At 33.7% G+C, this 27256-nt stretch overlaps 1 protein-coding gene across 4 annotated transcripts in view; it reads right to left on the bottom strand.

Annotated features, from left to right (window-relative positions):
* Positions 1 to 23039, bottom strand: part of Nf-YB (nuclear factor Y-box B) — a 137127-nt gene extending 114088 nt beyond the window's left edge. Inside the window, exons 1-2 of one of the 4 annotated variants that reach the window (XM_090406132.1) lie at positions 22986 to 23039; positions 7464 to 7553 (exon numbers count right to left, since the gene is read on the bottom strand). In XM_090406132.1, the coding sequence (XP_090262258.1) occupies positions 7464 to 7545 (82 nt within the window). In that variant the 5' untranslated portion in view covers positions 7546 to 7553; positions 22986 to 23039. Of the gene's footprint in view, positions 1 to 7463; positions 7554 to 22391; positions 22645 to 22716; positions 22867 to 22985 lie in introns of those variants that run through there. The other 3 variants (XM_090406160.1, XM_090406141.1, XM_090406150.1) reach the window with 3 other exon arrangements.
* Between the last annotated feature and the right edge of the window lie 4217 nt (positions 23040 to 27256).

Genomic DNA, 27256 nt, shown 5'->3' with positions numbered 1-27256 from the left:
CCCAGACTAGTTTCGACCTTTATTGAGGTCTCTTCAGTGGGAGCCAGGCCCAAGCTGAGATACCAGGCAGAAGCATTCGCAGGTCATCTCTACCTATAGGAGTTGCCAGTGTGTACCACCTTACCTCAGTCCTGAAGATACTTTCAGGCGCAAACTTTGTTTGCTCACACTTGGATAAAGGATTAAACTAAATTTATCATACTCTAACCAAGTGAAAAATAAACTTTCAACATCTTTCTCTAAATCCAGAGTAATTTATTAAAAATGGATGGCACACCATTTGGCAACTCCTATAGGTAGAGATGACCTGCGAATGCTTCTGCCTGGTATCTCAGCTTGGGCCTGGCTCCCACTGAAGAGACCTCAATAAAGGTCGAAACTAGTCTGGGTAGTGGCCCTTCCCTTAATGCAGAACATTAGATATATCCGTAAGGAGATGTGTTTTGCATTATAGGAGACACTGAGAAAGGAGTATTGGTAGCTTGCTCCACCTTTGCAACGAGTTGCCCTGGTGTGTACCACCTTTCCTCAGTCCTGAAGATACTTTCAGGCGCAAACTTTGTTTGCTCACACTTGGATAAAGGATTAAACTAAATTTATCATACTCTAACCAAGTGAAAAATAAACTTTCAACAATGTATTTAGCTACATAATGTGTTTGGTGCAACAATAAAATTTAATTTTTCTTGCAGAGGAGAGGTGTTTTTTTCATTCCAGTTGTCTAACTACAATAACTGTCATTAAATTTTGAAAGAGGATGTTAGCACAATATATTTAGTTATGTACTATGTTTAGTGCTACAATAAAAACTTTATTTTATTTCCCTGTATGCAAGCAAAACAAAGTTTTTGCTTTGTGGGAGGAGAGGTATTTTTCATTATGCAAGGCTGTTGTCATTCCAGTTGTCTCTAATTATACTAGCTGTTGCTAAACTAATTGTTTAGAATAACTGAGACTAATTAACTCTGTACTGCATTTAGTGACATGATAGTTATGCCTTGCCTCAAAGTCAAGGATGGTTGGAGAAGTTTCATCTGAACCAGAGTGAATGGAATTTTTAACCTGTGGTATCAATTCATTAACCACGTTAATTTAACAAGCACGTTATTCAAAACTGTGTACAGTGAGAAATTGCAATACATTTCAGTTTTGCACTCTAGAAACTGACTTAACTCAATATCTAGAGAAGCAGCAGTTGTTTATAACTTAACTACTGTCAACCACACTGGGAATTCAAAACAAATCACCAAAGCTTTTAAATATTGTTCAGATTTCACTCTTTTTCTTGGTGCTAGTTTTAAGGAATTCAAGAGGACTATATTGTTCCCAGAATTGAGTAATACATTAAAATGGTATGCAGTACTGCAGTTAAGGAAATTAAGATTATTTATAATACAAGTTCAAATTAAATGTTTAGAATATTCCTCAATTCAAATATATTTTTTCGCATAAAAAAAAAAAAAAAAAACAGCACAACAGAAAGGGGAACAGAAGAAAGCATACTGAAAGTTCTTAGAAAACAAATCAGCTTATACTCTAAGAGAATATAGACAAAAATGTAAGAGGAAGTGAATCACAATGCAGAAAAGTAACTGGAAGACTGATGATAAAGAAGATAGTTATCAACTTGGAAAAATATACTGAAGGTTTTGAAAAATCATAGAAATAAAGGAAAGAGTACCATAAAAGAAACCAGAGATGAAAAATATGACAGTAAAACTGAGATTTCTTGATGTCTAGAGTAATTACTCTGAAAGATTGTTAAAAGGTAACTAGCTATGACAGTAGAAAATATTCAAAAGGAATGCATTCAGGAGCATGTATCAACACCTGAGATATAAAATACCATCAACTGAAATGTGGAAAGATAATTGCAGTAGATGGTATCTGACCAGAAATAATCATTTATTTTGTGAATCATAAATAATCCTTTAGTAACATAAAAATTTTTTTTATCATGTTCCCTGTCTTTTGCCTATCAACTAAACCTTGCAACCCACACAACTTTGATCTATTCTCATAGAGCAGTGCATAGATTTGTCAGAAGTTCTGTCACTAGTCTCTCGATCCCCCCCCCCCCCTCCAACTCCTGATCACCAACAAACCCAGGTGACCAAATCTGTGCAAGATTTGGTCACCTGGCCAAGATTTGGCTTATTCATAGCTCTATATACAGGGAAAATAACCTCTCCCTATTTTTATTTGTTAGTGTGATTTTCAGCATCCAAATAATCCTTTGAGCTATTTCACCAACTTTTGCAATATGCCTCTGAAGTTCAACTCTTGACCCACCATCACACTCAAATTCTTAGGCTCTTCAATTTCCTGCAATCTAGAACTACCACCATCATGAACCATGAGCTCAATGCCTGTTGGTGTCTGATGCCTCCTTCACTATCTTCTTCCACCTTTCTTTGTCTAGTGCACAGTGTTGCAGTTTCCGTAAACCCATTCCACACCAGTCTTTTCTGTCGTCTATCCATTATCTGTATGGTTTTTCTGTTTACACCATCCATAATACCAAACATGAATATCTTCTGGTGCTTGTTCATTCTGCAGATATGTCCAAATAAGAGGGTGGTCTGAAAAGTTCTCGGCATAACAATTAAAAAACGAATTTATAATATCAAAATTATTTTTATTTTTCAACATAATCTCCCTTAAGACTAATACATTTATTCCAGCGATGCTAAGATCTGCAAAAAACCCCTCTACAGCTTCAACCACCTCTTGATTTGAAGAAAAATGCTGACCAGCAAGGAAGAGTTTTAGTTTTGAGAAGAGATAGAAGTCAGAGGGGAGCCAAATCTGGGGAATAGAGTGGATTTTCCAACAATTCATAGTGCAGATCGTTTAATTTTCCCACTGCCAAAACACTTTTGTGGTCAGGTGCATTGTCCTGATGAAATACGATTTTTTTCTTCTGCAGACCGGGCTTTTCTCAGATTTTTTTCGTTTAGTCTGGTTAAAAGATTGGAATAATATTCCCCAGTTATTGTTTTATCCTTTTCAAGATAATTAATAAACAAAATGCCTTTAGCATCCCAAAACACCAATTCCATGACCTTTCCTGCTGATAAAACTAACTTTGTCTTCTTTGGCACTGAACAACCAGCTTCCATCCACTAGTTTGATTCTGGAATGCAATGGTGAATCCAAGTCTCATCCATAGTAATAAATCAATGCACAATATCAGTTTTATTCTTGTTAAAGCACTGTTCAGATTTTCATGCGAGTGTGTTTTTGATTCTGCTGTGAGCAAGTGCAGCACCCATCTTGCACCAAACTTTTTCACATGCAATTCTTCATGCAAAATATATCCTACACATTCTTTTGAAATGCCTAGTCTCAACAATTTCACACACTTTGACTCGCCGGTCATCCAATACCATATCGTGCACTCGATCAATGATTTCTGGTGTTGTTACACTTCTTGGATGTCCTTCACATGGATCATCTTCAAGGCTGGTAAGGTCACGTTTAAAATCAGCAGCCCATTTCTTAATTGTCAAAAACAAAAGAGAAGAGTGCCCATAAACTTTTATGAACTTTGAATGATTTTCTTTTGCAGTTAAACCTTCTTTTACAAAGAATTTTATAACTGCACGATATTCAATTTTATTCATTTCAAGGGATACAGACAACACTTTTGCTTGAAACAGCTGTATAAAACAAACTATTTGATAGAATGACTTGCAATTTCACATGGATGCTTATGTCAGACGTACCAACTTAGAAAAAAAAAATCTGCCTATAGTGTTGCCATCTATGGTCCAAGCCGAGAACTTTTCAGACCACACTTGTAATTGCAGCTCCCATTGTATAATCTTCTGCATTAGATTCTCCTTTGGTTGTATCTTCCAATAGAGCTCTTCATTTGTGATTTTCTGTATCCATCCTATTCTTAGAATTTTCCTGTAACAAGTTTTCAAATGCCAAAATTCTTTTTCTTGATTCCTTATTTATTACCCATGTTTCAGATCCACACAGTACACTGCTAAAGATGCATGCTTCCGATTTACTTTTCCAGATATTATCCATGGCCTTCAGATTTGTTCTTTCCTTTGCAATCTGATCTTTATTGCTTTTTTTTTTTTTTTTAACAGTCCAAATCATATGTCATTTTACTTCCCAAATATGTGTTGTTCTACATTTTCTATATCAATTCTATCCACTTGTATCTTTTGTTTCATGTTCTTCTCACCAAATACAATGGTATTTGGTGAGAACATGAAACATCTTCCCTTTCTCATTTAACAGTTTCAACATTTTTTATAGTTCTTTTTCTTCTTCTTCAACAATAATAATAATGTTATCTGCAAAATGTCTAACTGCTGCAACTGCATTCTTCTAAACATCTTTTAATATAGCTATTAGTTTTCTATCAATTCCATAAGATTCTAGCACTGCTAATGTCAATTTCTGGTCGATACTATCAAATGCCTTCTGAAAATCAACGAAGCAAGTGTATATGTTTTTGTGTTTTCCCTTAGCTTTCTCTGCTAATAACCACATTGTCAAAATCTGTTGAATTGTACTTCTATCTTTCCTAAATCCTGCTTGCTCATCTACAAGATATGCTTCCAATTGTGTTCTCAATCTTTCTGTCAATATCATCACCACCACCTTACCAAGGTGACTGACTTGTCAAAGCAATTGTTCTATAATTTTTACATTTTAGCTTATTTCCTTTCTGATATAATGATACTAATATTGATTTCACCCATTCCTCTGACATTTTCCCTTCCTTCCATACCATATTACATAGTTGGTGCATTTCTATAACCATACTTCTGCCACCATATTTAATCATTTCTCCAGTAATGTTATCATTACTAGGACTCTTGTTGTGTTTTAACTGTCCTATTGCTTTTTCTACCTCTCTTCTTAAAATGTCCATGTTAAACTCATTACCTGGTGGTGATATCTGCTTCAATTCTTCAATCAGTTTCCCAACTTCATCTGAATCTAGTTTTTCTTCATATAACTCACTACAGTATCTTGTCCACTGCTGTACAATTTTATCTTTATTCATCAATACTTTGCCTTTTTCATCTTTAATTGTGATCTGTTTTGGTTGCCACCTTTTATTAATAGTTCTGATCATTTTGTACACCTCCCTAGTTTTATGCTCTCCATAGTGCTATTCTATATTATTGCACTGGGCTTCTAACCATTTCATATCCCTTCTGACTGCTTTTTTCACTTCATTACACTTTCTTCTATATTGCTCCTTTATTTGTTCTGATATATCCATTCTTATCTCCAACATTCTCTTCTCCTGTAGTAACTTCATTGTTTCTTGTCTGATCCACTTCTTCTTGATCTTTTTTTCTGGTACTGTTTCTTCAACTGCATCTTCAATTGCCTTCATTACTCCTTTCACTCTTAGATTCAAATTTTTTTCTTTTTCCAAACTTTTCTCTGCTAACACTGTTCTGTACCTTCTTCCTATTTCTGTTTCACTTATTCTTGCTGTATCTCTTTGTTTCTGATGATGGGGGTTTAAATTTTCTTTTTAATTTCAACTTGGTGTCTGCAATCACTAAACTATGATCCAAATCTATATCTGCTCTTTGAAAAGTTCGGCACTGCTGTTATCCATCTTCTTTTAATCATAATCATTTATTATGATTAAAAAATCATGTTCTTGGATTTCCCATCATTTGATTGGGATGTCCATTTTCTACACTCCTTTTGCTGGAATCTTGTGTTACAGATCATCTCGTGGTTCATAGCAAATTCTAACATTTTTTTACCTCCTTCATTTCTTTCTCCCAAACCATATTTTCCCACAATGCTTTCCCAACCACCATTTTCTATTCCAACTTTGGCATTCCAATCTCCTTCAATAATTAGTATATCTTGCTTTGGTATTGTTTCTATTGTCTCTATCAGATATTTGTAAAATAAGTCAATATTCTCATCTGTGCTGCCAGATGTGGGTGCATATATCTGGACTATTGATATATTAAACGGTTCTGCTTGAAATTTTGCTACTATGATTCATTCATTGACTGGTTTGTATCCTAACAGTGCCTTACTAAATTTTTTTTGTTAAGAAGGAAACCAACTCCTGCTTTGTGCTTGTGTCATGCCCTGACTTCACATCCATTTATCTCTCCTGATGATATCCATCGCATCTCCGCAAATCCTAGTATATCACACGGACATCTCTTAATTTCCTTGTGAAGTAATTCTAGTTTTCCTGACATCCAAAGTGTCATACATTAGTACAGACCATCAGTATGACACAAAGTATATAATATTTTCATCCTGAAGTGCAGAACCTTACATTTCACAACATTAAATTGACAACCATTATCTTTCAACCACACTGCCATACCATAATAATAAATTTAATTCACATACGGTTAATTTTTCTAAACAGTCATTCTGAGACCAGATAGCCTGACTTCACCAAATTAACTTTATGGTTAACTGGCCCATAGAGGGTGCCATGTTAGGACATTAGCAGTTCTATTTTTATTTTAGGTACAAATCAAATTATTTCTACAAAGATTTAATTGAGTGCAGTGTGCTTGTCACAGTAATAATTTGTGCTCTGAAGATTCTTGGCAGAAAACCAGCAAAATATTAGTTAAATAAATTAATTATATTTTTTCTTCTCTCATCATCATCAAATTCCTGCCATGTACCCTCAAGGGGTGTACAGGATATGACAGTACTACATGAAAAAATTACATCATTATTAACTTCCTATCTACAATTTTCCTAGATTTGTTCCAGTAGCTGACTTTTCGCTGTTCGCCCTGGTTCCCTGGCGAAAACAACGGGGGCCTTGTTTAACCGGGCGACGCCCCAGCCGGCATGAAATTTTGTCATGTTGTACCATCATTTTTTATTTTGGTTTAACCAATAAGAATACAATTTGGTCGGCTAAATCCCAAATTGCCAGCCCATCCTCGTTCGTTCAGTATCAAAGTAGATACCCAACAGGGTGCACCACGAGAAGGTGAGGATTGGACATTAGGTCAGAAGCCCTGGTCGGTTCTCCGCATTCCTTTAAAGGCTATGTGGAGGTCTCCTCTCAGTTATACAGCTTTGACCCTTAAGCACTTTCTTCTCTTGGTGTTGTTTATACCATGAAGCACTATTACAAATAACCAACAACACCCAAGTCTTTCTATATGTGTATTCATATCCTCTTGAAAGGGAATTTAGAGCATTTTCAGAAAAACATTCATCATATCTTCAATATGATCCCTCTCAGCTATGCATTATCATCAGAACATTCATATCATCAATACACAAGTTAAACAAGGGTAAAAATAGAATTCAGTGACACTTCTACTTGTTACACACACACACTTTTTTGTAGGTTGTTTCTCCTTATACAATTTTGATATCTGTCAGAGAACCATTCTTCTATCCCATATTCTATCAAATGTCTTAGCAAAAGTAAAGAAAGAGTGATAATGATTAAATGATATATTACTTACCATCTGCATGCACAATGTACTGTCCCCCACCAGCCAGGAATGATTCTCCCAAAGCTCCATTACCGCTGTCCCCATTATCCATTCTTCAATCTGAAAAGACACATCAATATATATTAAAAGAGAAAAAGTCATATGCAAAACTGCTTTAATTGACTGATAGCAAACAATTTTACTAGCCTGATACATTTGTAAATGTATTCACAAGCATTTATAAACCATGTAATGGTAGGAATATTACAGAGATTCACAAATTGTCAAAAGATAATTTATTATTAGACCTCCCCTAGAGTCAATGACTCACCTTCTCTTAAACTCATTCACACTAAATGCACTCAACAGGCATACTGGTCAACTCACCCATCTATCATATCATCCCTCTTTCTTCTGTCTACTAGTATCTGTAGTCCACATACATTCAATCTATTCTTGTAATTTAATTTCCATAATCCCAGGAGACCAAACATGCACACAGTAGTCCAGGTGAAGTAATATCAAGCCATTATAAAGAGGCAAAATTACTTCCAAATCCTTACATATCAATCCTTTCTTTTAGTGTTGCACGGTGATCAGCATTCATTTTAGAAATTATGGACTTTACAACTATGTTATAAATAACTATTTTAATTTCCCGAATTTGACCTTCATATTAAGGTCATCATCTGGAGTATATACAAATATATAAGGACAAGCTGAGTTACATTTCACACAGTAAGCTATTCTGCTGGCATGACCTCTAGTGAGGAAAAAAAATACAGATAAAATTAAAAATTAATTATTTAGAAACTACATCAAAGTTAAATTCTATTTAAGATAACATGAGAGAAACATTCTTTCATATAGATAGTTTTCTTATGGTAACAATGATGTCCTATTTTTAACATGACAATTGTTATATTAGATTTAGGATTCTGTATTATCTACAGTCTTGTTTATAGTTAACTATTAGGGAGAAAAGTTCCGTGGGTAGAATTATGTGCCTTCCACATGCTTAAGATTTTTAGACCATCATTATTGTTCAGATTGGGGTGGTTGATAAGAATCTCACAGGTTTCCTTAAATTTGTGTTCATACTATGTTTTGGTGTGATGTAAACAACTGGTGCTTTTCCAGTCAATTCTATGTAAAGTGTTCAGGACATGATCAGAAAGGCTTGCTTCACCATAGCTATCATATTTAATGTGTCATTTATGTTCCTTTTGTCTGATAGGAATTGTGCATCCTGTTTCTCCTATATATGGTAGATTACAGGTGCAATAAATACGGTATACTCCAGGGTGGGCCAGCAGAGAGAGTGGGTCTTTGGATAAGTTGAGTAAGCTTTTTAATTTTGCAGGAGGTTTAAAGGTGGCTTTGAGGTTGTATTTCTGTAGTATTATTATTACATCAACCTCCAGGGAGGCCAAAGACTTATCAAGAGAGGGGGCATAAACTCTACAACTCTTTGTCTCACTATTCCACCAACCTCCACCATCTAACACCAATGTCATTTACCGCCAACTACCACCACTAGTGCTTTCACAATCACAAACATTCATGCCCACGGTGGGATTCGAACTCGCAGCCTTTTGACTGGAGAGAGGATACGCTTACCACTCGTCCAAAAAAGGAGGAGGTGTTATTGTGCTATGAGCTCTAGTTACAGCTGGGTAATGGCAATAGCCTTAACAGTCCAAACAAATTTTTTTTTCCAATCTGGGACTGTATTTTCAAACTCTTCGGATGAGTTCCTTGTCCATGTCAAATTCAATTTATTTTATCTGATGTCCCTTTAATATAAGGAATGGTTATAGATTTATTGTAGTCTGGTTTATCTTTTTTTTTTATTGAGGTCTTCTAGAGAATTTTGTTAACAGCGTTTTGGCTGTAACCATTTTTTTAGAAAAGTATTGCTGATAACATTATATTTGTCTTTCAGTGCTTGTTCATTGGAGTAGATCTTCAAATCCCTGTTTTTTAGAGTATTAATGACCTAGTTTTTGTGTTGGGTGATGGTAGGAGTTTATGTGTATACATTGGCCAATATGTGTCAGTTTCCGGTAAACGGTGAAGGAAAGACTGCCAGAAGGAAGAGGTGTGACAAGTGTATATCTAGAAATGGAAGTGTGTTTTGTTTCAATCTCAATTGTGAACTGTATGCGTTTGTGCTGTTTGTTTAGGTGGTTAAGGAAAGTGTCTAGCAGCCACGGGGCCAGATTGCGAAAACATCGTCTACGTATCTAAGCCAGACTTTGGGTTTTAAAGGAGAAAAATCTAGAGCATGTTGCTCAAAACGTTCCATTAAAAGTTAACAATGGGGGGGGGGGGGGAATAATGGCAAGTCCATGGCTGTGTCATCTTTATGTAGGTAGGAAGCATTTTGCCATACCAGAACATAATACATCAAATAGCGCGTTGATATCTGGAGGGAATTTGTTCTGTAAAAGAAGGATTCTGTAATTGATTGGGACATTTGTAAAGAGGGCAGAGACATCTAATAAATCATCTTTTTCTAATGTAATGTCTCTGATTATGTTTATGAATTGTTGTCTTTCTGATATAGGAGGGGGAATACCCTACCAATTCCTTGAGTGTTGGCACTAATTTCTTGGCTAGGTGATAATTCGGGTTGTCTATACCTTCGACTATTGCCGGAGTGGTTTGTTTTGTTTGTGTATCTTTGGTAGACCATAAATTCTTGGGGAACGAGCATAGTGTGGAAGTAATATTTTGACTGTATCTTCGGGCTATGTAGTAATTGATTTAAGTAGTTTCTCTGTTTTCTTTTTTATTCTATTGGTTGGGTCATAGTTAACATACTGGTATGTACTATTGTCCGACACTAGCAGATTCATTTTTTCTAAATATGTGGTTCGGTTTAGAATAACAGTGGCACTTCCTTTATCGGCTCTAGTTATTACGATGTTCGGATTTGATTTTAATGATTTCAGTGCTGTTAATTCATGTTTTGTTAAGTTGCTTGTTATTGTTTTCTTATCTAAACGTATTTTATCTGCTATGGTATTTGGGGTGAATCTTAAGCCCCTTTCAATATTACAAATAAAATCCAGTTTCTTCATCAATCTGGGAGCTACGGCAAAATTTAGACCTTTGCTGAGTAGTGAGAGTTCATCTTTGTTTAAGGCGTAGTTGGACAGGCTAACACTATATTACTATTACCTGCAGGCGATTGGTTGCTCCTGTTGTTTCTTGCTTTTGGGCCTTACATGCTAATGTTCATTTCAACATCACAATTATCCTCTGAGTTGTATTTGCAATTTTTGTTATGTGACATCATCAAATTCCTGCCATGTCCCCTCAAGGGGTGTACAGGATATGACAGTACTACATGAAAAATTTACCTCATTACCAACTTCCTATCTACAATTTTCCTCAAAATCAGTCTGTTACTTGTCAAAACTCCAACATTATCAGATCTTATATTTCTATCATCTAAGACACTTTGTACCGTATCAATCCACCTATATCTTGGTCTTCCTCTGGGTCGTTTTGCTGCCAACCTGGCAGGGAACACTTGTTTTGCTAATCTTTCTTTGCCCATTCTATTTAAGTGACCATACCACCTGAGATTAGCTTTGCTAACGCATTCCTGGATGCTGACAATGTCAAGTTTTTCCTAATATCCTCATTTTTAATATGATATTGACAATTGATACCATCTGTTCATGCCTATAATCTTTCTCAGGACTCTCATATCTGCAGTCTCTAGTCTTAGGTCAAGTGTTTTACTTCTGACCCAGCTCTCAGATCCATAAGTTAAAATTGGTTTAAACACTGTCTTGTATACAGCTAATTTAGTGTTCCGACTAATTTCTCTCTTATTCCATATGAATTTATTCAATTGACTTCCCACCATACCAGCTTTGCTGATTCTGTTGTCTATTTCTATATTTAATTTACCATCTTCACTAAAAACATTGCCTAAATAGCCGAAATGTTTTACTTGTTCAACAGGTTCCCTGTTCACAACACAGTCGACATTTTCAATGATTCTGCCTATTTTCATTGTCTTTGTCTTTTTATTGCTGACCTTCATACCATATCTATTACAACAGTTAATCAATTTAGTCAGAGAATCTTGCAGACTTGTAGCGGATTTATTTAGAAGTATAACATCATTCGCAAAAAAAGCAAAGAGCTGACATTAACATCTCCAATTTTGATATCATGTTTAATACCACTTTCCTTCATAATGTGATCCATATAGATAACGAATAACAGAGGGGATAATGTACATCCTTGTCTCACACCAGATTTAACATTAAACCATCTTCTTGTACTTTCTTCAATTCTAACTGTTGACTTAAAGCTCACATAAAGACTAAGTATTGTTTGATATAATGCCCCATTGACACCATATAACTGTAGCGTATTGAATAGCTTCTCTCTTGGTACCTTGTCATATGTTTTTTCCAAATCGACAAAACTTAAATACAGATCACTGTTATATTCCCATGCTTTCTCGACTATTTGTCGTAAAGTGAAGATCTGATCCTGACAGCCTCTATTTGGCCTGAATACAACTTGTTCTTCACCCACAATTCTTCTCAACCGTTTCTCAAGTATACTTGCATAAATCTTGCCAGTAACAATCAGTAGGGAAATACCTCTGTAATTCTCACATTCAGTTTTATTTCTCTTTTTATATATGGGTACTATTAGAGCTCTACTCCAATCATCAAGAATTCGTCCCTCTGTCCAAGCTTTCTGAACTATGCAGTGCAGCCACTGTAAGACTTTTATACCACCATACTTCAGCAGCATTTCTGGTCAAATATCATCTACTCCTGCTGCCTTTCCACATTTCAAGCCTTTGATGGCTTTTTCTACTTCAAGTATGGATATGTATTCCTGACTGCATGCCTGATCAGTGTTTTTTACCACTGTACTGTCATCATTGTTTGTTTCATTTAGCAGTTTTTGAAGTAATTACTCCATGCTTCAAGGATATCTTTTTCTCCTGTTTTCATGTCACCTTTATCATCTCTAACTCCTTTTACAGCACTCTTTCCTCCATTCCTAAACTTCTTCAACAACCTCCAGAATATTTTGCCACCTTCTTGATATTTATTTTCTATATTCTTGCCAAATTCATTCCCATGACTTTCTTTTAGCTAGTTTTACACACTATTTAGCATTCTTGCATTTGTCTCTGTATTCTCTAAGAGCACGAGCTGACTTATTTGCCAGAACGTTTTGATATGCTTTCTTCTTTTCTTTCACTGCCTCTACTTTTCTGTGTCCACCATGGAGTTCTAATTTTTCTATCCTTGCAGACAACTTAACCACATGCCTCTCTAGCTGAATCAATCAGGGCTTTCTTCAAGGTTTGCCACTGAATCTCCAAGGTTTGATTCCTGTTCTCAAACTCTTTCATTTTTTCTGCAATAATCTTTGTGTATTTTAGTCTATAGTTCACATCTGAGAGCTGTTCAACTTTTAGTCGCTTGAAAACTTTCTTAGATGTTATTCTTTTCAATATGAAATTCAATTTTATCCTGCTCAAGACTAAATAGTGATCACTTCCAATTTCAAATCCTCTGTACACTCTGGTGTCCTGCACCAGTGGGAAAACATCACTATCAACAATAACATAGTCAATGGGACTTTTCTTATTCCGTGCCTCTTCTCTACATGTGAATTTGTGCACATTTTTATGTTGGAACATAGTGTTAGTAATAACCAGTACATGTCCTGAGCAGAAATCCAATAGGTATTTGCTATTATTATTAGCTTTGCTCTTTTCTCCAAATTTTCCCAAAATATTTTTGTATGTCTGACAATCATTTCCTACTCTGCTATTTAGATCCCAACCAAGACCAACTTTTCCTTTTTCATTGTGTCAGTTGCTTTCTCTAAAGCCTCAAAATATTTCTCCACTTCTACCTTAGTGGAACCTTCTGTGGGACCATAGGCACAAATAAGTCTCATTGTCCAGTTCCCCATTCTCATATTTGCCCATATTACTCTACTTGAGACTGACTGCCATTCAAGAAGATTAGTCTCATATTTTGTGTTGAATACTATGGCTACTCCTTTTCCTTGATTGTCATTGCCTGAATATAACATTTTGTATTTATTGTTCAGAAAGATCTCATCAGTTTTGGTCTTTTTGTTTCAGTCACCCCTATAATGTCGATCTGGTACTTATCTAATTCCTCAGTTAGCTCCATTTCTTTGCCATTCAGGCTTCTTATGTTGATAGTACCGATCTTTAACTCTGGTGATGTTGAGTTGAGGTGTGTTTTCCAATTTGTTCCAGTAGCTGACTTTTCGCTGTTCACCCTAGTTCCCTGGCAAAAACAATGGGGGCCTTGTTTAACCTGGCGACGCCCCAGCTGGCATGAAATTTTGTCATGTTGTACCATCATTTTTTGTATTGGTTTAACCAATAAATGCCAACAAAATTAGTACACAAAAATTATTTAAAATATTAACCGATTTAAATATACCAAGCCAACTTTTACAATCCATTCAAGAAATATATACAGAAAATAAAATAGCAGTTAAATTAGAACATCTCAGAATGGAAAGATATATCAAGGAGTACGATAAGGACGTATTCTCTCATCTCTGCTTTTCGATATATATATATATATATATATATATATATATATATATAAATAAAATTATAACAATCTGGAAACAGTATAATCCATTTGGTATACAAATAACCCCACATATGATGATAGATCCCTATTATTTGCAGATGATCAAATAGTATTAGCTATATCAGAAGTTGATTTACAAAGATTATTAAAATCATTAAATGATATATCAAAACAATATAATATGACAATATCTGAAAAAAAAAAAGAAAGGCATTCAAAGGAGAAAACCCAATAAGAAGTAAAATAGATAATAAAATATTAGAACAAGTAAATACTTTCAAATACTTTGGATGTGATTTATCATACAAAGAAGAAAAAGAGAATATTAAAATATTAAACTTTGTCAAAGTAAATAGCATAATAAATAATATATTTAAGCCATCCCTAGTACAAAAACACACTAGACTCAGACTATATAATGTCTTGTCAAAACCAACTCTATACAGAAGCGAAACATGGACCATAAAAAGGAAAGATGAAAAACGAATTATTCAAACAGCAGAAATTAAATTTCTCAGAAAAACAGCTGGATATACCTAGTGGGACCATAAAACAAATGAAGATATTAATTACTACATAAGACAGTATAAACAAAAATGGATAGAACATTTAAAATCGAATTGACAATGGCAGACTACCAAAAATATTATACAAATATAAAATAAATGGAAAAAGAATCAGAAGACCAAGAAAGAGATGGCATGAGACCGGAACATGCCACCTGGCCTAAAATCCATGTTAGGAAGAACTGAGACACCTTGTGATGCTATAATCAAATCTAACACTGTTTGTTCTCGAGTTGCTTCTTTCACGCACTGCTTGCGTGCTTGAAAAACATGCAACAGCTCAAGAAATTCTCCTTCAATCTTATCATGAGATTTGGACAAAGTCACCCATAATGATCACTCATTTAGTATTCATTAGGGTAAATTAGTAGTGCATTTTATTGTCCATATATTTCATCTTGTTAGCCTTCACACCAGATAGCTTTAAATTCACTGCCCATAGTACCCCCCCCCTTCCTCTCCTATCTCTTCTGTCATTCAAAATACTATATCCTTTGTACTCAATTTCAGTTACATCTCTTGTAACTGAAGAAATACTGTGAAGAACAATCATGTGTTTGAAATGTTCCAAATTTATTATAACCAGTCTTCTATAATAAAAGGATAATTATAATGGTCTGAAATGAAAATTTGATCTGTATGAAAATTCATGGTTATATATGGATAGGGGATAAACCCATACCACCAATCAATTCAGTTGCAAAGCAAAAAAAAAAAAAAAAAAAAATTATTATTTTGTGTTTATAACATTATGCTTAGCAAGGCTAAGTTTTAAAATACACACAATTACTTGTGTGTGTGTGTGTGTGTGTGTGTGTGTGTGTGTGTGTGTGTGTGTGTGTGTGTGTGTGTGTGTGTGTGTGTGTGTACTTTAGTGCTCATGAAGTCAACAGACAAGTGTATACAAAAGAGCATGTAATCGATTTATTATGTCTGTCACGAATGCTATGAGTATCAGAAATAAAGTAGTAGAGTTTGCCTTGGTTAATATATTGCAACCTCATATTGTAGGCATGAGTGAGACCTGGCTATCAGAAATAGACATACTAACTTGTATCGAGTGGAAAGGGAACATTATTTTTAGGAAGGATAGACATGATAATAGAGGAATGGCATGCTGCTAATGATATCAGATGAATGGATCCAGTTAGAGTTGAGACCATTGACTGCAATACTAGTAAGAGTTTTTCATTTGGCAGTGAGTTTGAGGCCACCTGGTGTGAGGTGGAGTCTAACAAGATTAAATATATAGTGGGGGTGCTGTGACAGACCTGGTAGATCAGTTGCTAGTGCCAAAGAAATGCATCACCAAATAAATACAATGGGTGCAAAGAGAGTAATCATAATGAGGGACTTCAATTATCCGAGCACAGATTGGGTAACCATGGAATCCCATAAGAATGAAACTGAATTTATTGAGCTGTTGCAAGACAACTTCCTCATGTAGCTTGTGACAGAAGGAACTCGTGGTCAAAGAGTGCTAGATCTGATTATAGTGCCAGAGTAGGTTTCGGTTAAAAACCTAATTATTCTGTAACAGTGATCATGCAGTACTACTCACTTGAGAAGTAAGTTTATGAATGTTCCATTCAGAAAAGGTTATATGCTAAACTACAAAGGAAATTATGATCACCTGAGGGGGTTATGTACTATGGTATAATTTATTGGATGGGAAGGATATTGACAGTGCACTTAAATGATGTGATATCAGCATGTGTCCCTAGAGTTTTGAAGAATATATATAAAGTAGGAGTGAAATGGATGTATAATCTAATTAAGCAAGAGATTCATAAGAAAAAGATGATGTAGAAGAAATATCATGTGCATAAGGATGATGTCGGTCATGATAATTATAAGTAGCAGATCAGAAGCCTCACCAGTGTTGTATGGGAAAACTAAGTCATCCAAGTATGAAAAGAAACTGGCTCTGCAAGTTAAAGATAACCAAAAAAGAATTCTATCCTTATGCCCGAAGTAAAAGAAAGAATAACTCTACTGAATCAGATGGTATGTGGATAACTGATACAGAAGTGATTGTTCAACTAATGGGCAGCCATTTTGCTAAAAGCTATCAACTTGATATATACAACATTGAACTCACTGCTACCTCTTCACCATAAGAGGAAGAAGTACTAGAACTGTTGCACAATCTGAATAAGAATTGTGCAATAGGAATTCATGGGATGCAAAGGCATCCATGGAAGTTGAGAATGAATGCCGTCAAGAAGGGGGTTAGGGCTAGAGTGTGCAACTGGAATGGACTGCCTTTCGGTATTGTGTTCAAGCAGCATGAATGAATTCATTCATGATTCAATAGCTATCATACCTGTTCTTGAACAGGTAAGACAGCTGGTGCGAATAGTATAGTTTCCCTCAATGAGTTCCTGACTCCCTGGAGGTCTCTCTTAATAATATTTTCATACATGAAAGCTTAACATTTGTAACATTTATTTATAAAACTAGACTATTGAATGACACAAATGTACAATGGCTATATGAACAAAGAATTAACCAATATCTAGATAAAATAAAACAAAATGAAGAAACAGAAATAGAATGGCTTAATATAAAAACAATACTAAATGCAGCAGCAAATGAAAGCTTAGGAAAGACCAAAAAATTCAATAAAAGAAAAAAACTGAAGATCTGGGATGATATAATCAAAGAAATAATTAAAAAGAAAAAAGAAGCCTATCACAAATGGCTAAGCAGTAAAAGATTAGAAGATGAAATAGAATATAAAAGAATAAGAGCCATAGCTAAAAGAGAAGTCAGAAAAAGACAGAGAACCATGGAATAAATTTGTTTCTAATTTAGAATAGGATTTATATAAAATAAGACCCAATGTATATAAGATTTTGAAACACCTAAATGCAGATACCAAAGAAAACATAAAATTAAACACTGAATTAAAATTAGAAGAATTTCTAAATTACTACACAGAACTGTGGACAGACAAATATTTTAAAAAAGACAACTGGCAAACAATTAACAAAAATGAAAAGGAAATAACTGAAGAAGAACTAGAAATCAGCTTTTCATTAGAAAGAAACAAGAAACGGAAAATCACCTGGAGAAGATTAGCTAGGTTCAGAACTATATAAATACGCAGGAACAAGATTCAAAAAAAGACTGACTATTTTTAAATAAAATTTACTCAACTGGTATCCCCCCAATAGAATGGAAAAAAAGAAATTGTGATTCCTATCTTTAAGAAAGGTAACAGAGATGATCCTAAAAACTATAGAGGTATCAGTATACTAAATTCCTGTTACAAAATATATAGCAGAATCTTAAATAACAAACTAATGAAATATTCTGAAAACTTTATTCTAGAGGTACAGAATGGATTTAGAAAAGGACGATCATGTATAGACCCAGCCTTTTGCCTAAAATTAATAGTAGAGAAAAGAAGAGAATATAATTTGGAAACACATATTGCATTTATTGACTTTGAAAAAGCATTTGACAAAGTTAAAAGAAACATTATTTAACATATTAAAAGAAAGACAAATACCAAATAATATCCTAAAAGCTATCACAAGTATATATGAAAATAATCAAATACAAATAAGATTAAATCACGAGCTATCATATACAAGAGAGATAAACCAAAGGGGTCAGACAGGGATGTCCCCTCTCAGCAACTCTTTTTAATATCTACTTAAATGAAATAATAATAAAATGGAGTAAAAATTTACACCAAGGAATTAAACTTTCACCTACAGTTAACTTAAACACTCTCCTCTTTGCAGACGACCAAATAATAATTACAAATTCTGAAGATAACTTGCAGAAAGCTATTTTAAATCTAAATGAGATATCCAAAGATTATGGTATGATAATATAAACAGAAAAATCAAAAACTATGGCCTTTAAAGGACAAGATCTAGCAAGAACTAAAATAGTATTAGATAACAAGATTTTAGAACAGGTGAATTCATTTAACTATCTAGGATGTATGATCACATATGAAAATGAAAAAGATATAAACATAAAAATTGCAAAATATTTAAAAATAACAAGTGTAATTAACTCTATATTTAAACCAAACCTAGTTCAAAAACAAACCAGGCTAAAAGTATACAATACATTAGCCTTACCGGTCTTAATGTACGGAAGCGAAATCTGGACAATAAAACAAAAAGACAAATAAAGATTAACAACAGCAGAAATGAAGTTTATGAGAAAAACTGCAAAGTATACCCTATTTGATCACAAAAGAAACGAAGATATTATGAAAGAATTAAACCAAGAACCAGTAATAGAAAAAATTAAAAAATATAAGCATAAATGGATGGAACACGTTCAAAGAATGAAAACAGAAAGATTACCAAAACAAGCCTTGAAGTACAAGCCATTAGGAAAAAGAAAACCAGGACGTCCTCTTAAACGATGATTTCTAAGGCCGGAACAGGCTATGCTAGGCCTAAATCCTTGATGCATATGATGATGATGATGAAAGCTTAACAGACAATCTAGTAATACTAACAAAATGATTTTTTTTTAAATCTGAGATTTCCAAACCATGTATGTTAGTCCAGGATTACAGATGTGGTAAAAAATATTTCACCACATCATTAATTTACTGACATGTACCCTCAAAGGTAGGGTGTACAGAATACTCTGATAGTCTCCCATGACTGTCAGAGTATCCTTTTAACTTTCCTCTAAATTATTCTATCATTTGTCAGTGCTCCAATATTATTAGATCTTATTGTTTGTCTTCTAGAGAAAACTGGTTAGGACATCAATCAACTTAGATCTTGTACACATGGGTTTCTCTGGTTAAGTAGTTCTGTAAGAAGTTTTCGGTATTGAGACCGAAATGTTCCAACTCGCATACAGTAACGAATTTATTGTTTGTTCTGGTTTACCAATTATTTAACAGTTGAAGTTATAAAAAAACATTTAATATGTGTAATTAATCGTTAATAACCTTTAAAACTTATGTACCATTACCCTTGATGATGTAAGTCTTACAACACATGAAACCTGTCAGGTTTTAATTGTTTATTTTTTAATAAACTCATTATATTACAATGTAGTCTCAATACCAAAAACTTCCTACAGAACCTAGATCTTGGTCTTTTTCCATTTTGGGATTGAATAACTGAATAGTTAAACTTTCCTTTCCCATTCTGTTTAAGTGATACTAACTTAGATTAGCTGTGATACAACATTTTTGAATGCTAACAATGTCAAGTACCTTCCTAATATAGTAGTCATTTAAATATGATTCTACAATTCATGCCATTTGTTCATTTCCCTAATTTTCTAAGAATTCTCATATTTGTGGTTTCGAATCTTTGATCAAATGTTTTATTTCTAACCAAACTCTCAGATGCATACATTAAAACTGGTTAGCACACTATCTTGTATAATGCTAGTTTACAGTTTTGGCTATTTTCTCTCTAATAATCCATACAAATGTATTCAATTGACTATCATCATACCAGCTTTCCTTATTTTATTGTATTTCCTATATTTCATTTGCCATCTTCACTAAAAATTGGGCTTAAATATTTTTTTTTCCTTCAAGTATCAACATTTTCCTAAACACTCCCAAAGGAAATCTAAAAAAAAAAATAAAAAAAATAAAATAAAATAAAATAATCCCACTCAGACTAGTACTTTTTTAATGATAATGCATGCAAATAAGATGTGGTATGTACAGAAGTGGCTCTGCAAATTTAAGGTTTCATTGCAAAAACTGACCTTTTCATCTTTCTTTAAATATCAAATTATACATATTTAAATATTTAAATTAACTTTTATAATCTTTAAATTATATAAATTATACCTATTACATCTTACCCAGTTTTTTTTTTTTTTTTTAAGAAAACGGTTTGCCTGATTGTTATTCATATTTAAAAACAGACTCCCACATGTCCCATATATTTACTTGCAAGATATTATAAATATTTAAGCATCTTTCTAGCAGAATGGACTATAACAGATTTCTGCAATGTTTAATATATGTGTGTGTACACACACACACACAGCAATTAGAAACAAAATAGTGTGCATTTATACATCATAAATTTAAATATATTTCTTTTAAACAGAATGCTCACATGATGAAATGTTATTCAAATTCTCTGTCAAAAATTGATTATTTTGTTATTAAAAACACCAGTCTTCTATAATGAAATGATAATTATAATGGTCTGAAATGAAAATATGATCTGTATGAAAATTCATGGTTACATATGGATTCAAATGGACAGAGGATGACCATCCATACCACCAATTAAACAGTATTGCTCATAATGAGGAAAAACATTCTGCCTGTTATACAAAATAGTTGTTTAGTTTCACATCTTGCAGGAAAAACTAAAATGGAATTCTGCATCTGTTAATTAAGAAAATGGTAAAATTGGAAAAGCATATCCATAGTAATGCTTTGGAAGGTATACAAATTAAGAAGAAAAGTGTGATAAACCACACTGTTAATCACCAGTTTTGAAGATAAAAATAAGAATGTCTGTATGCTTAATGAAAAGCAACAAAAACGAAGCAAAGAAATTGCAAAACTTTAGTGGATTTGAAATTTTTTAAATGACAGTCTTCAATAAGTAACCAAGAGTTTATAATATATGCATAAAATGGGCAAAACTGCAGTGAAATTATTATTACTATACGACACCTCCAAGGACTTATTTAGGTTTGAATTATTGGAAAAGCTTCCTAACTCATGCTTATATCAATTTATAAAAAAGGAATAAAAAAGGGAAAAAAAAGATTACTGTAATAACCAATAGGTAAATTCATCTACCAAATGCAGGCTACTATATACAGTGTTAATAAAAGAGAAGACGACAATCTACTAGAAAAACAAAATGGATTCCAGAAAAGGCTTATCTTGTATAGACTCAATTTTTACTTTAATTACCAAAAAAAGAAGAGAACTCAAAAGTGACCTTCACTTATTATGAAAAAAGCCTTAAATAAAATTAAGGCACAAAAAATGTTTTAAAGATCATCAGTCTTAAATATGCCAAACCAACCCCTTCAGTCCAAACTGTACTAGCTAGATGAGACCATTAAAAAAAAAAATCAGTAAAATTATTAAATGAAATCTCAAACATCATAAATATTTGAAATTCCATTTAATGAGTTTAATATGAAAATAAAAAGAAATAACGGCTTTCAAAGGAGAAATCAAGTAAAATAAATAAATACAATATTAGAACAAGTTAAATGTTTAAGATAACTGGGATGTGATTTTTCATATGAAGATGAAAACTATATAGGCCATCTTAAAGCACAAAAACATACTTAGAAGCAAGCCTATATGATGTCCTATCTAAACCACTTATATTGGAAGAGAAGACTATAAAAAGCGAATTAAAATTGCAGAAATGAAATGCTCATTAACACTTAGAACCACAAAACAAATGAAGAAATTTAGCAAATCCCGAATATGAAACCAATAATAAACCAATAAAAAAGTAAATATAAATAAAAAAGAATGACTAAAATGAGACAATAGCAAAAGCACTGTATAAATATAAAATACATTTTAAAATAATTGAAGCTTAGGAAGGCGATGGCAAGAGGGGAACAAGTTACTTGGCCTAGGGCCATGGTAGTAAAAAAAAAAAGACAAAGGACTTAACTCTTAATAAAAATGTATATGATATCTTTTAAATCACTGAATTTACAAGTATATGCAGTGTTTCTGGCAGAGTATCCCAGAAGTTGCAAGTGAAAAAAAATCATAAATGAGTATAAATAGTTATGTTACCAACCTTCTAATTACTATGGTGATATATCATTTGATACATTGCTGATTGATGTTAAATCATTAACAACCATATTTACTTAAATATCAGGAATTGTACCTGATAGAGCAACTACAACAGACAGTATTATTATACTGTCTATATATAAGTAAAGAGCAACTACGATTGACAGTGTTAAGCACCATACGAACACAGTATTGATCCAATACTTCCTTTGATAACAAAATTATGTGAATCTGAAATGTAAAATACAAATTTGGCCAACAATTTGTACACATCAGGAACGCCAACCGTAAATATAAATAAAGAATGACGGATGAAAACTGTTAACCTTTAAATCAAAATTAACAACCGTTGCTTCGTGGCGGCCAGCGGCATTACGAGCCATCGCATTGTTCGCCTAAGGGTGGCGATAGCTTTTTTAGGCTTAAGCATGATGAACAGTGTAACTACAAGAAGTGTTGGGATTCTAATTCAAACATTAATAAAGCAAACTTGGAGGTACTGTAATGGTTTAGCAACTCAACAATTCTATCTTCAAACCATGTGCATCCTAAGTGCCCAGTAATCTATTGGTCAAAGTCTGATAAAACGACAAACCTGAGAACGAAGAACTCTTGGTTGGTCAGTCGGAGAACCAGTGAGAGACGAGCAGGGAAGCAACCAGTAAGGACCCAGATTAGGGCGCCTAGCGGCCTCTAGCAAATGGCGACACGTCGGCAATGGATAATTGTAACGTAGAAAGATATTGATGAATTGACTACTTCTACATCTCGCCGTTAGACTTGACCTGAATGTACGGTAATTTCCATGCCGTAAGCTGTAACAGTTATAATTTGAGCAGTGTGCTGTTTATATAGAAAGCAAAATTAACCTAAGGTTTATCTGAAGGTATGCAAGAGAAGATTAATAAAACAGTTAAGCTTGTTGCTGATCATGTTTTCTTATCAAATTAGTGAAATTTCTCTTTGTATCGTCAATTGAGATGTCATAATGTAAATATACGAGTTCACTATTTTATGTATCATTCGTTACTATTTTTTTTTATTATTCATTTTCGGAAGTAAGAATTATTTCTCTAGTTACGTACTTTTTGGTATATATACCAGGATTTCATTTAGTAACTCAAATCAAATTAAATGTTAGTTACATTTTGGTGACATTTAGGCTTCGACAATCGTCATCATAACGTTAAGAAAAATAAATAAATTAGTATAATTTGAAATATTTAATATAACACAATGAACTTTATATTTGGATAATTAAATATGATCATGAAATTTTCCTGATAACGTGAAATGATTAACTGATCTACTTTACGAAATGAATTTTGAGAATCAGTGGTGGCCATTTGCGCTTTTTTTTTTTTTTTTTTAAATCTCCAGTAAATCTATGCGTTTGTAACAACGGAAGTTTAAACTGAAATTAGTTTCAGGTTTATCATGAAGGAAATTTTAAAGCTGTCCCAATTGTTTTCTTAAAAGCATTGTCGCAGTTTCAAAAAGTATAGGGTACAAAAAAAAAAAAAAAGGAAAAAAAAACTCTAAATAATACGGTTTTTACGTGATCATCCTCAATTGAGTATTAAAAAAAAAAAAAAAAAACAGTTTCATGCATCACAGTTCCAGCTGCATATAAAAGTATACTGTATATGTATTTTGATTCGTCCCCCCCCCTCACAACCAGCTTTTTCACTATACTCTTGGAAAGCTTTTAGATGGTTTTCCACTTTAGTTTTCACTTGCAAGTCCTCGAGCTTTCCAAACCCCTACAACCGATTGCGGGGTTTCGCGGTATAGTTATAATGTGCAGTTATACTCTTTATTTTGAAATTATATTTTATGAAGCGTTTTAATAAGATTTGCCAGCTTAAGCTACTAGCTCAAGCTTCTGAATTGGTATCATCGTCAAGTCGTTTAATTTTTCCAACTTCGTATTTCTTTGTAATATTTCTGAACTAAAGCTACAAGGCTAGTGTATTATTGTGTGTTAACTGTCTTTTAATAAGTTTCGGGGGGGGGGGGGTAAACCTCTCGAACCATTGTATGAGACCGGTTACTAATCCTCAGATAATTACAAGAGGCTTCTTTATGCAACAGTAAAAGAGCTATTAACAAAAAATTATGATTTAAAAAAAAAAAGTTTCCTCTGAGCACGATATTGAGTCCTGGGGGAATCCAGGGGAAAATGGAAAGTTGTCTCCTAAGAATCTGCATAAAAATATATTTCGAAAATATGATATGATTTCAGAATTAAAATTTTGAAATCATATTAGTAAAAATATTGAAATTGTATTAAGATATTTGCCTATCCCTTCCCCCTCTCCTACCCTTAAGCCCATGCCATGCTCGAAACTGTTCTAAATTTTAAAATATTTGGTACAAATGTGATGTTTCTAACTTGTTCAGTTTCATGCTATCTCGTTCGCAATTACTGAATCCTAAACTTGTGAAATGAAGTAATAAAAATGCTTTTTCAAATTAAAAGAAGGGACATAATATCTATCATTATGATATAACAAATAGGCAAAAAATTTTCCCTTTGTGGTTTCGACATAAAACCAGTGGCTAATACGTAAAGCATGTATTTTTTTTCGTAAGTGAATAACAGATCTCTTTCTAAACCATGAATGAAGAAAAGAGTGAACAGCACTCGAAAACATCCCTTTTTTAATATGAGTCTTGAATTTTAATGAGGCAGTTCCAAAAGAGCAGAAAGAGGGCAAAATATTTCCACTTCGTAAGGGAATTGATAAGACTAAGGCTTTTAATTATAGGCCAATCCGTATGTGTGTGTGTGTGGAATTAAAAATATTAGATTAGTTAGGACCACGATTCAGAACTGGGTTGACAACAGCACAATACTCTTTGGACAGCATGGATATGCCACACGAAGGTCGTGTTTTAGCTATCTGCTAGCTTATTATAACGAGGGGAATGGATACACAGTAGTATATTTAGATTTTGCTTCGATAGATCGCCATATGACCAGCTGGTAATTAAATTGGAACGAATGGGGTGAGATTTTAGATTAGTGTGCTGGATTGGTGATTGACTGTCTGATAGGCACAGCAAATTATCTATGGAGGAGCAATCTCCCAGAAAAGGAAAGTTACTAGTGGTGTACCCCAAAGTTATGTTTTGGGTCTATTTAGCACTTGTATGTTAATGATATTCGGAAAAGTCTGAATGGTGATATGCTGTTTTTGGCTGATGCAAGCTGTGGAAAATTATGAGTAGTGCAGAAGTTATGGCTTTGAAAGAGGAAGAATGAAATGAACTGACTGAACCGACAAGTTAATAGCGTTGATGTTAATCCCCATAGGAAGTAGGCGTGGCCGATTAAAGCCAAACTTTTGGAGATGTGGGGGGGAGTTCAATCTCTACTGGTAGTCAATCAGAGATAGCTGGCCTTAGACTCACTAATTTTAAGCAACATGCAGTGAACAGGTAGCTGAAAAATGCCGCCATCTCGTGGTCACTAATCCGAACACTTTATTGTCTGAAATAGTGTGGGTTCTACAGTCAATTTTCTGGAATTTACAGGACGAAAAACCCGAATTGCTAAAAAAAAAAAAAACTGATGTCCGTGCCAGAGATCGACTAACTAGGGAACCAGTCAAAGAATGGCTTAGAAAATGTTTCTCTAGTCGGAGACTAGAACTGAATTCCGGTTTTTCGTTGGGCGGCCTAACCCTGTGGTTGCAAACACCACTTCCACTAAGCTATAGAGGCTGTTTAAAATAATCTCAAGCAGTGTAAGGTTTTAAAATCTGTGATGCAGATTTATAAAATTGGTGTAAATATCTTAGAGGAGATGAGAGATCTGGGAGTAATTCTGAACAAGGACCTAAACTTTTCTGCAACACATTGCTAAAATTGTGAAAATAGCACAGTGGATGATGGAAATGATGCAGAGAACATTGACGTGTAGAAGTAAAGATATTATGGTTTTATTGTATAAGGTTATTATTGATCAAGTAAAAAAAATCCTTAACCCATCTATGGTATAAATATACTATAGGTTTAGTAATAACATTTTCGTGGATAGTAACCATATAAAAAAAAAGGGTTGCATATGGATTACTGTGTACAGATTTGATCACCTGTTTTTCAAAAGGATGAAGAGATATTGGAAAGTATCCAGAGACGATTGATTATTTGGTTTCTGGTATATGGAGTATGCAGACTGCTTGAAAAAAATGCAGTTTGCAGATACACAGATAGGAGGTGGATATGATTGAGACATATAGGTTGCTAAGGGATTATTGCCATATTAATGTGGAAGTTTTAAATAGAATAGAAGGAAAACAAGAGGTCATCCCCTGGAAGCTATATATGTGTGTAAGGGGGATGATGAGTATGTTTTTTTTCATGGAGAGTGGTGAATGATTTGAATGCATTTTCCAAGAGTGGCGCGAATGGTGTGTGTGTGTGTGAGTGAGTGAGAAAGTGATAATGGAATCTCCCATGTTAAGTCTTTTGACTCCATGAAGGTCTGATAATTATAATCACTCAACATTCGAAACTTATTAAAACACAGTGTGGTAATTCTGAAGTGCTTTATGCAGGGTATGCAAACTACTGCATTCCAAGTATACAGTGGTTTGCATACTTGGTATTAAACAAAAAAAAAAATGAACTAGATCTTATGGAAATAACAATCGACATGAATCGTCATACTATTGCAACTCATTCGCGTTTTTTTCTTTTTTTTTAGTGATTCTAAGGGACATTCTAATTCTCATTTACTATCGTGATTTCCTTCTTCCAGATCTCATTTCCTATTTAATACCTTATAACCTCTTCTAGTTAATCTAATTATATAAATTATATATATTCTAATAATATATATTTGGGTTATCCTGTTCT

Source organism: Typopeltis vanoorti, chromosome 2, assembly GCF_054136105.1.
Source record: "Typopeltis vanoorti isolate ZY-2024b chromosome 2, IOZ_Tvanoo_1.0, whole genome shotgun sequence".
NCBI lineage: Eukaryota > Metazoa > Arthropoda > Arachnida > Uropygi > Thelyphonidae > Typopeltis > Typopeltis vanoorti.
Note: the sequence above shows the minus strand (reverse complement) of the source record. Positions and strands in the feature narration are given on the sequence as shown.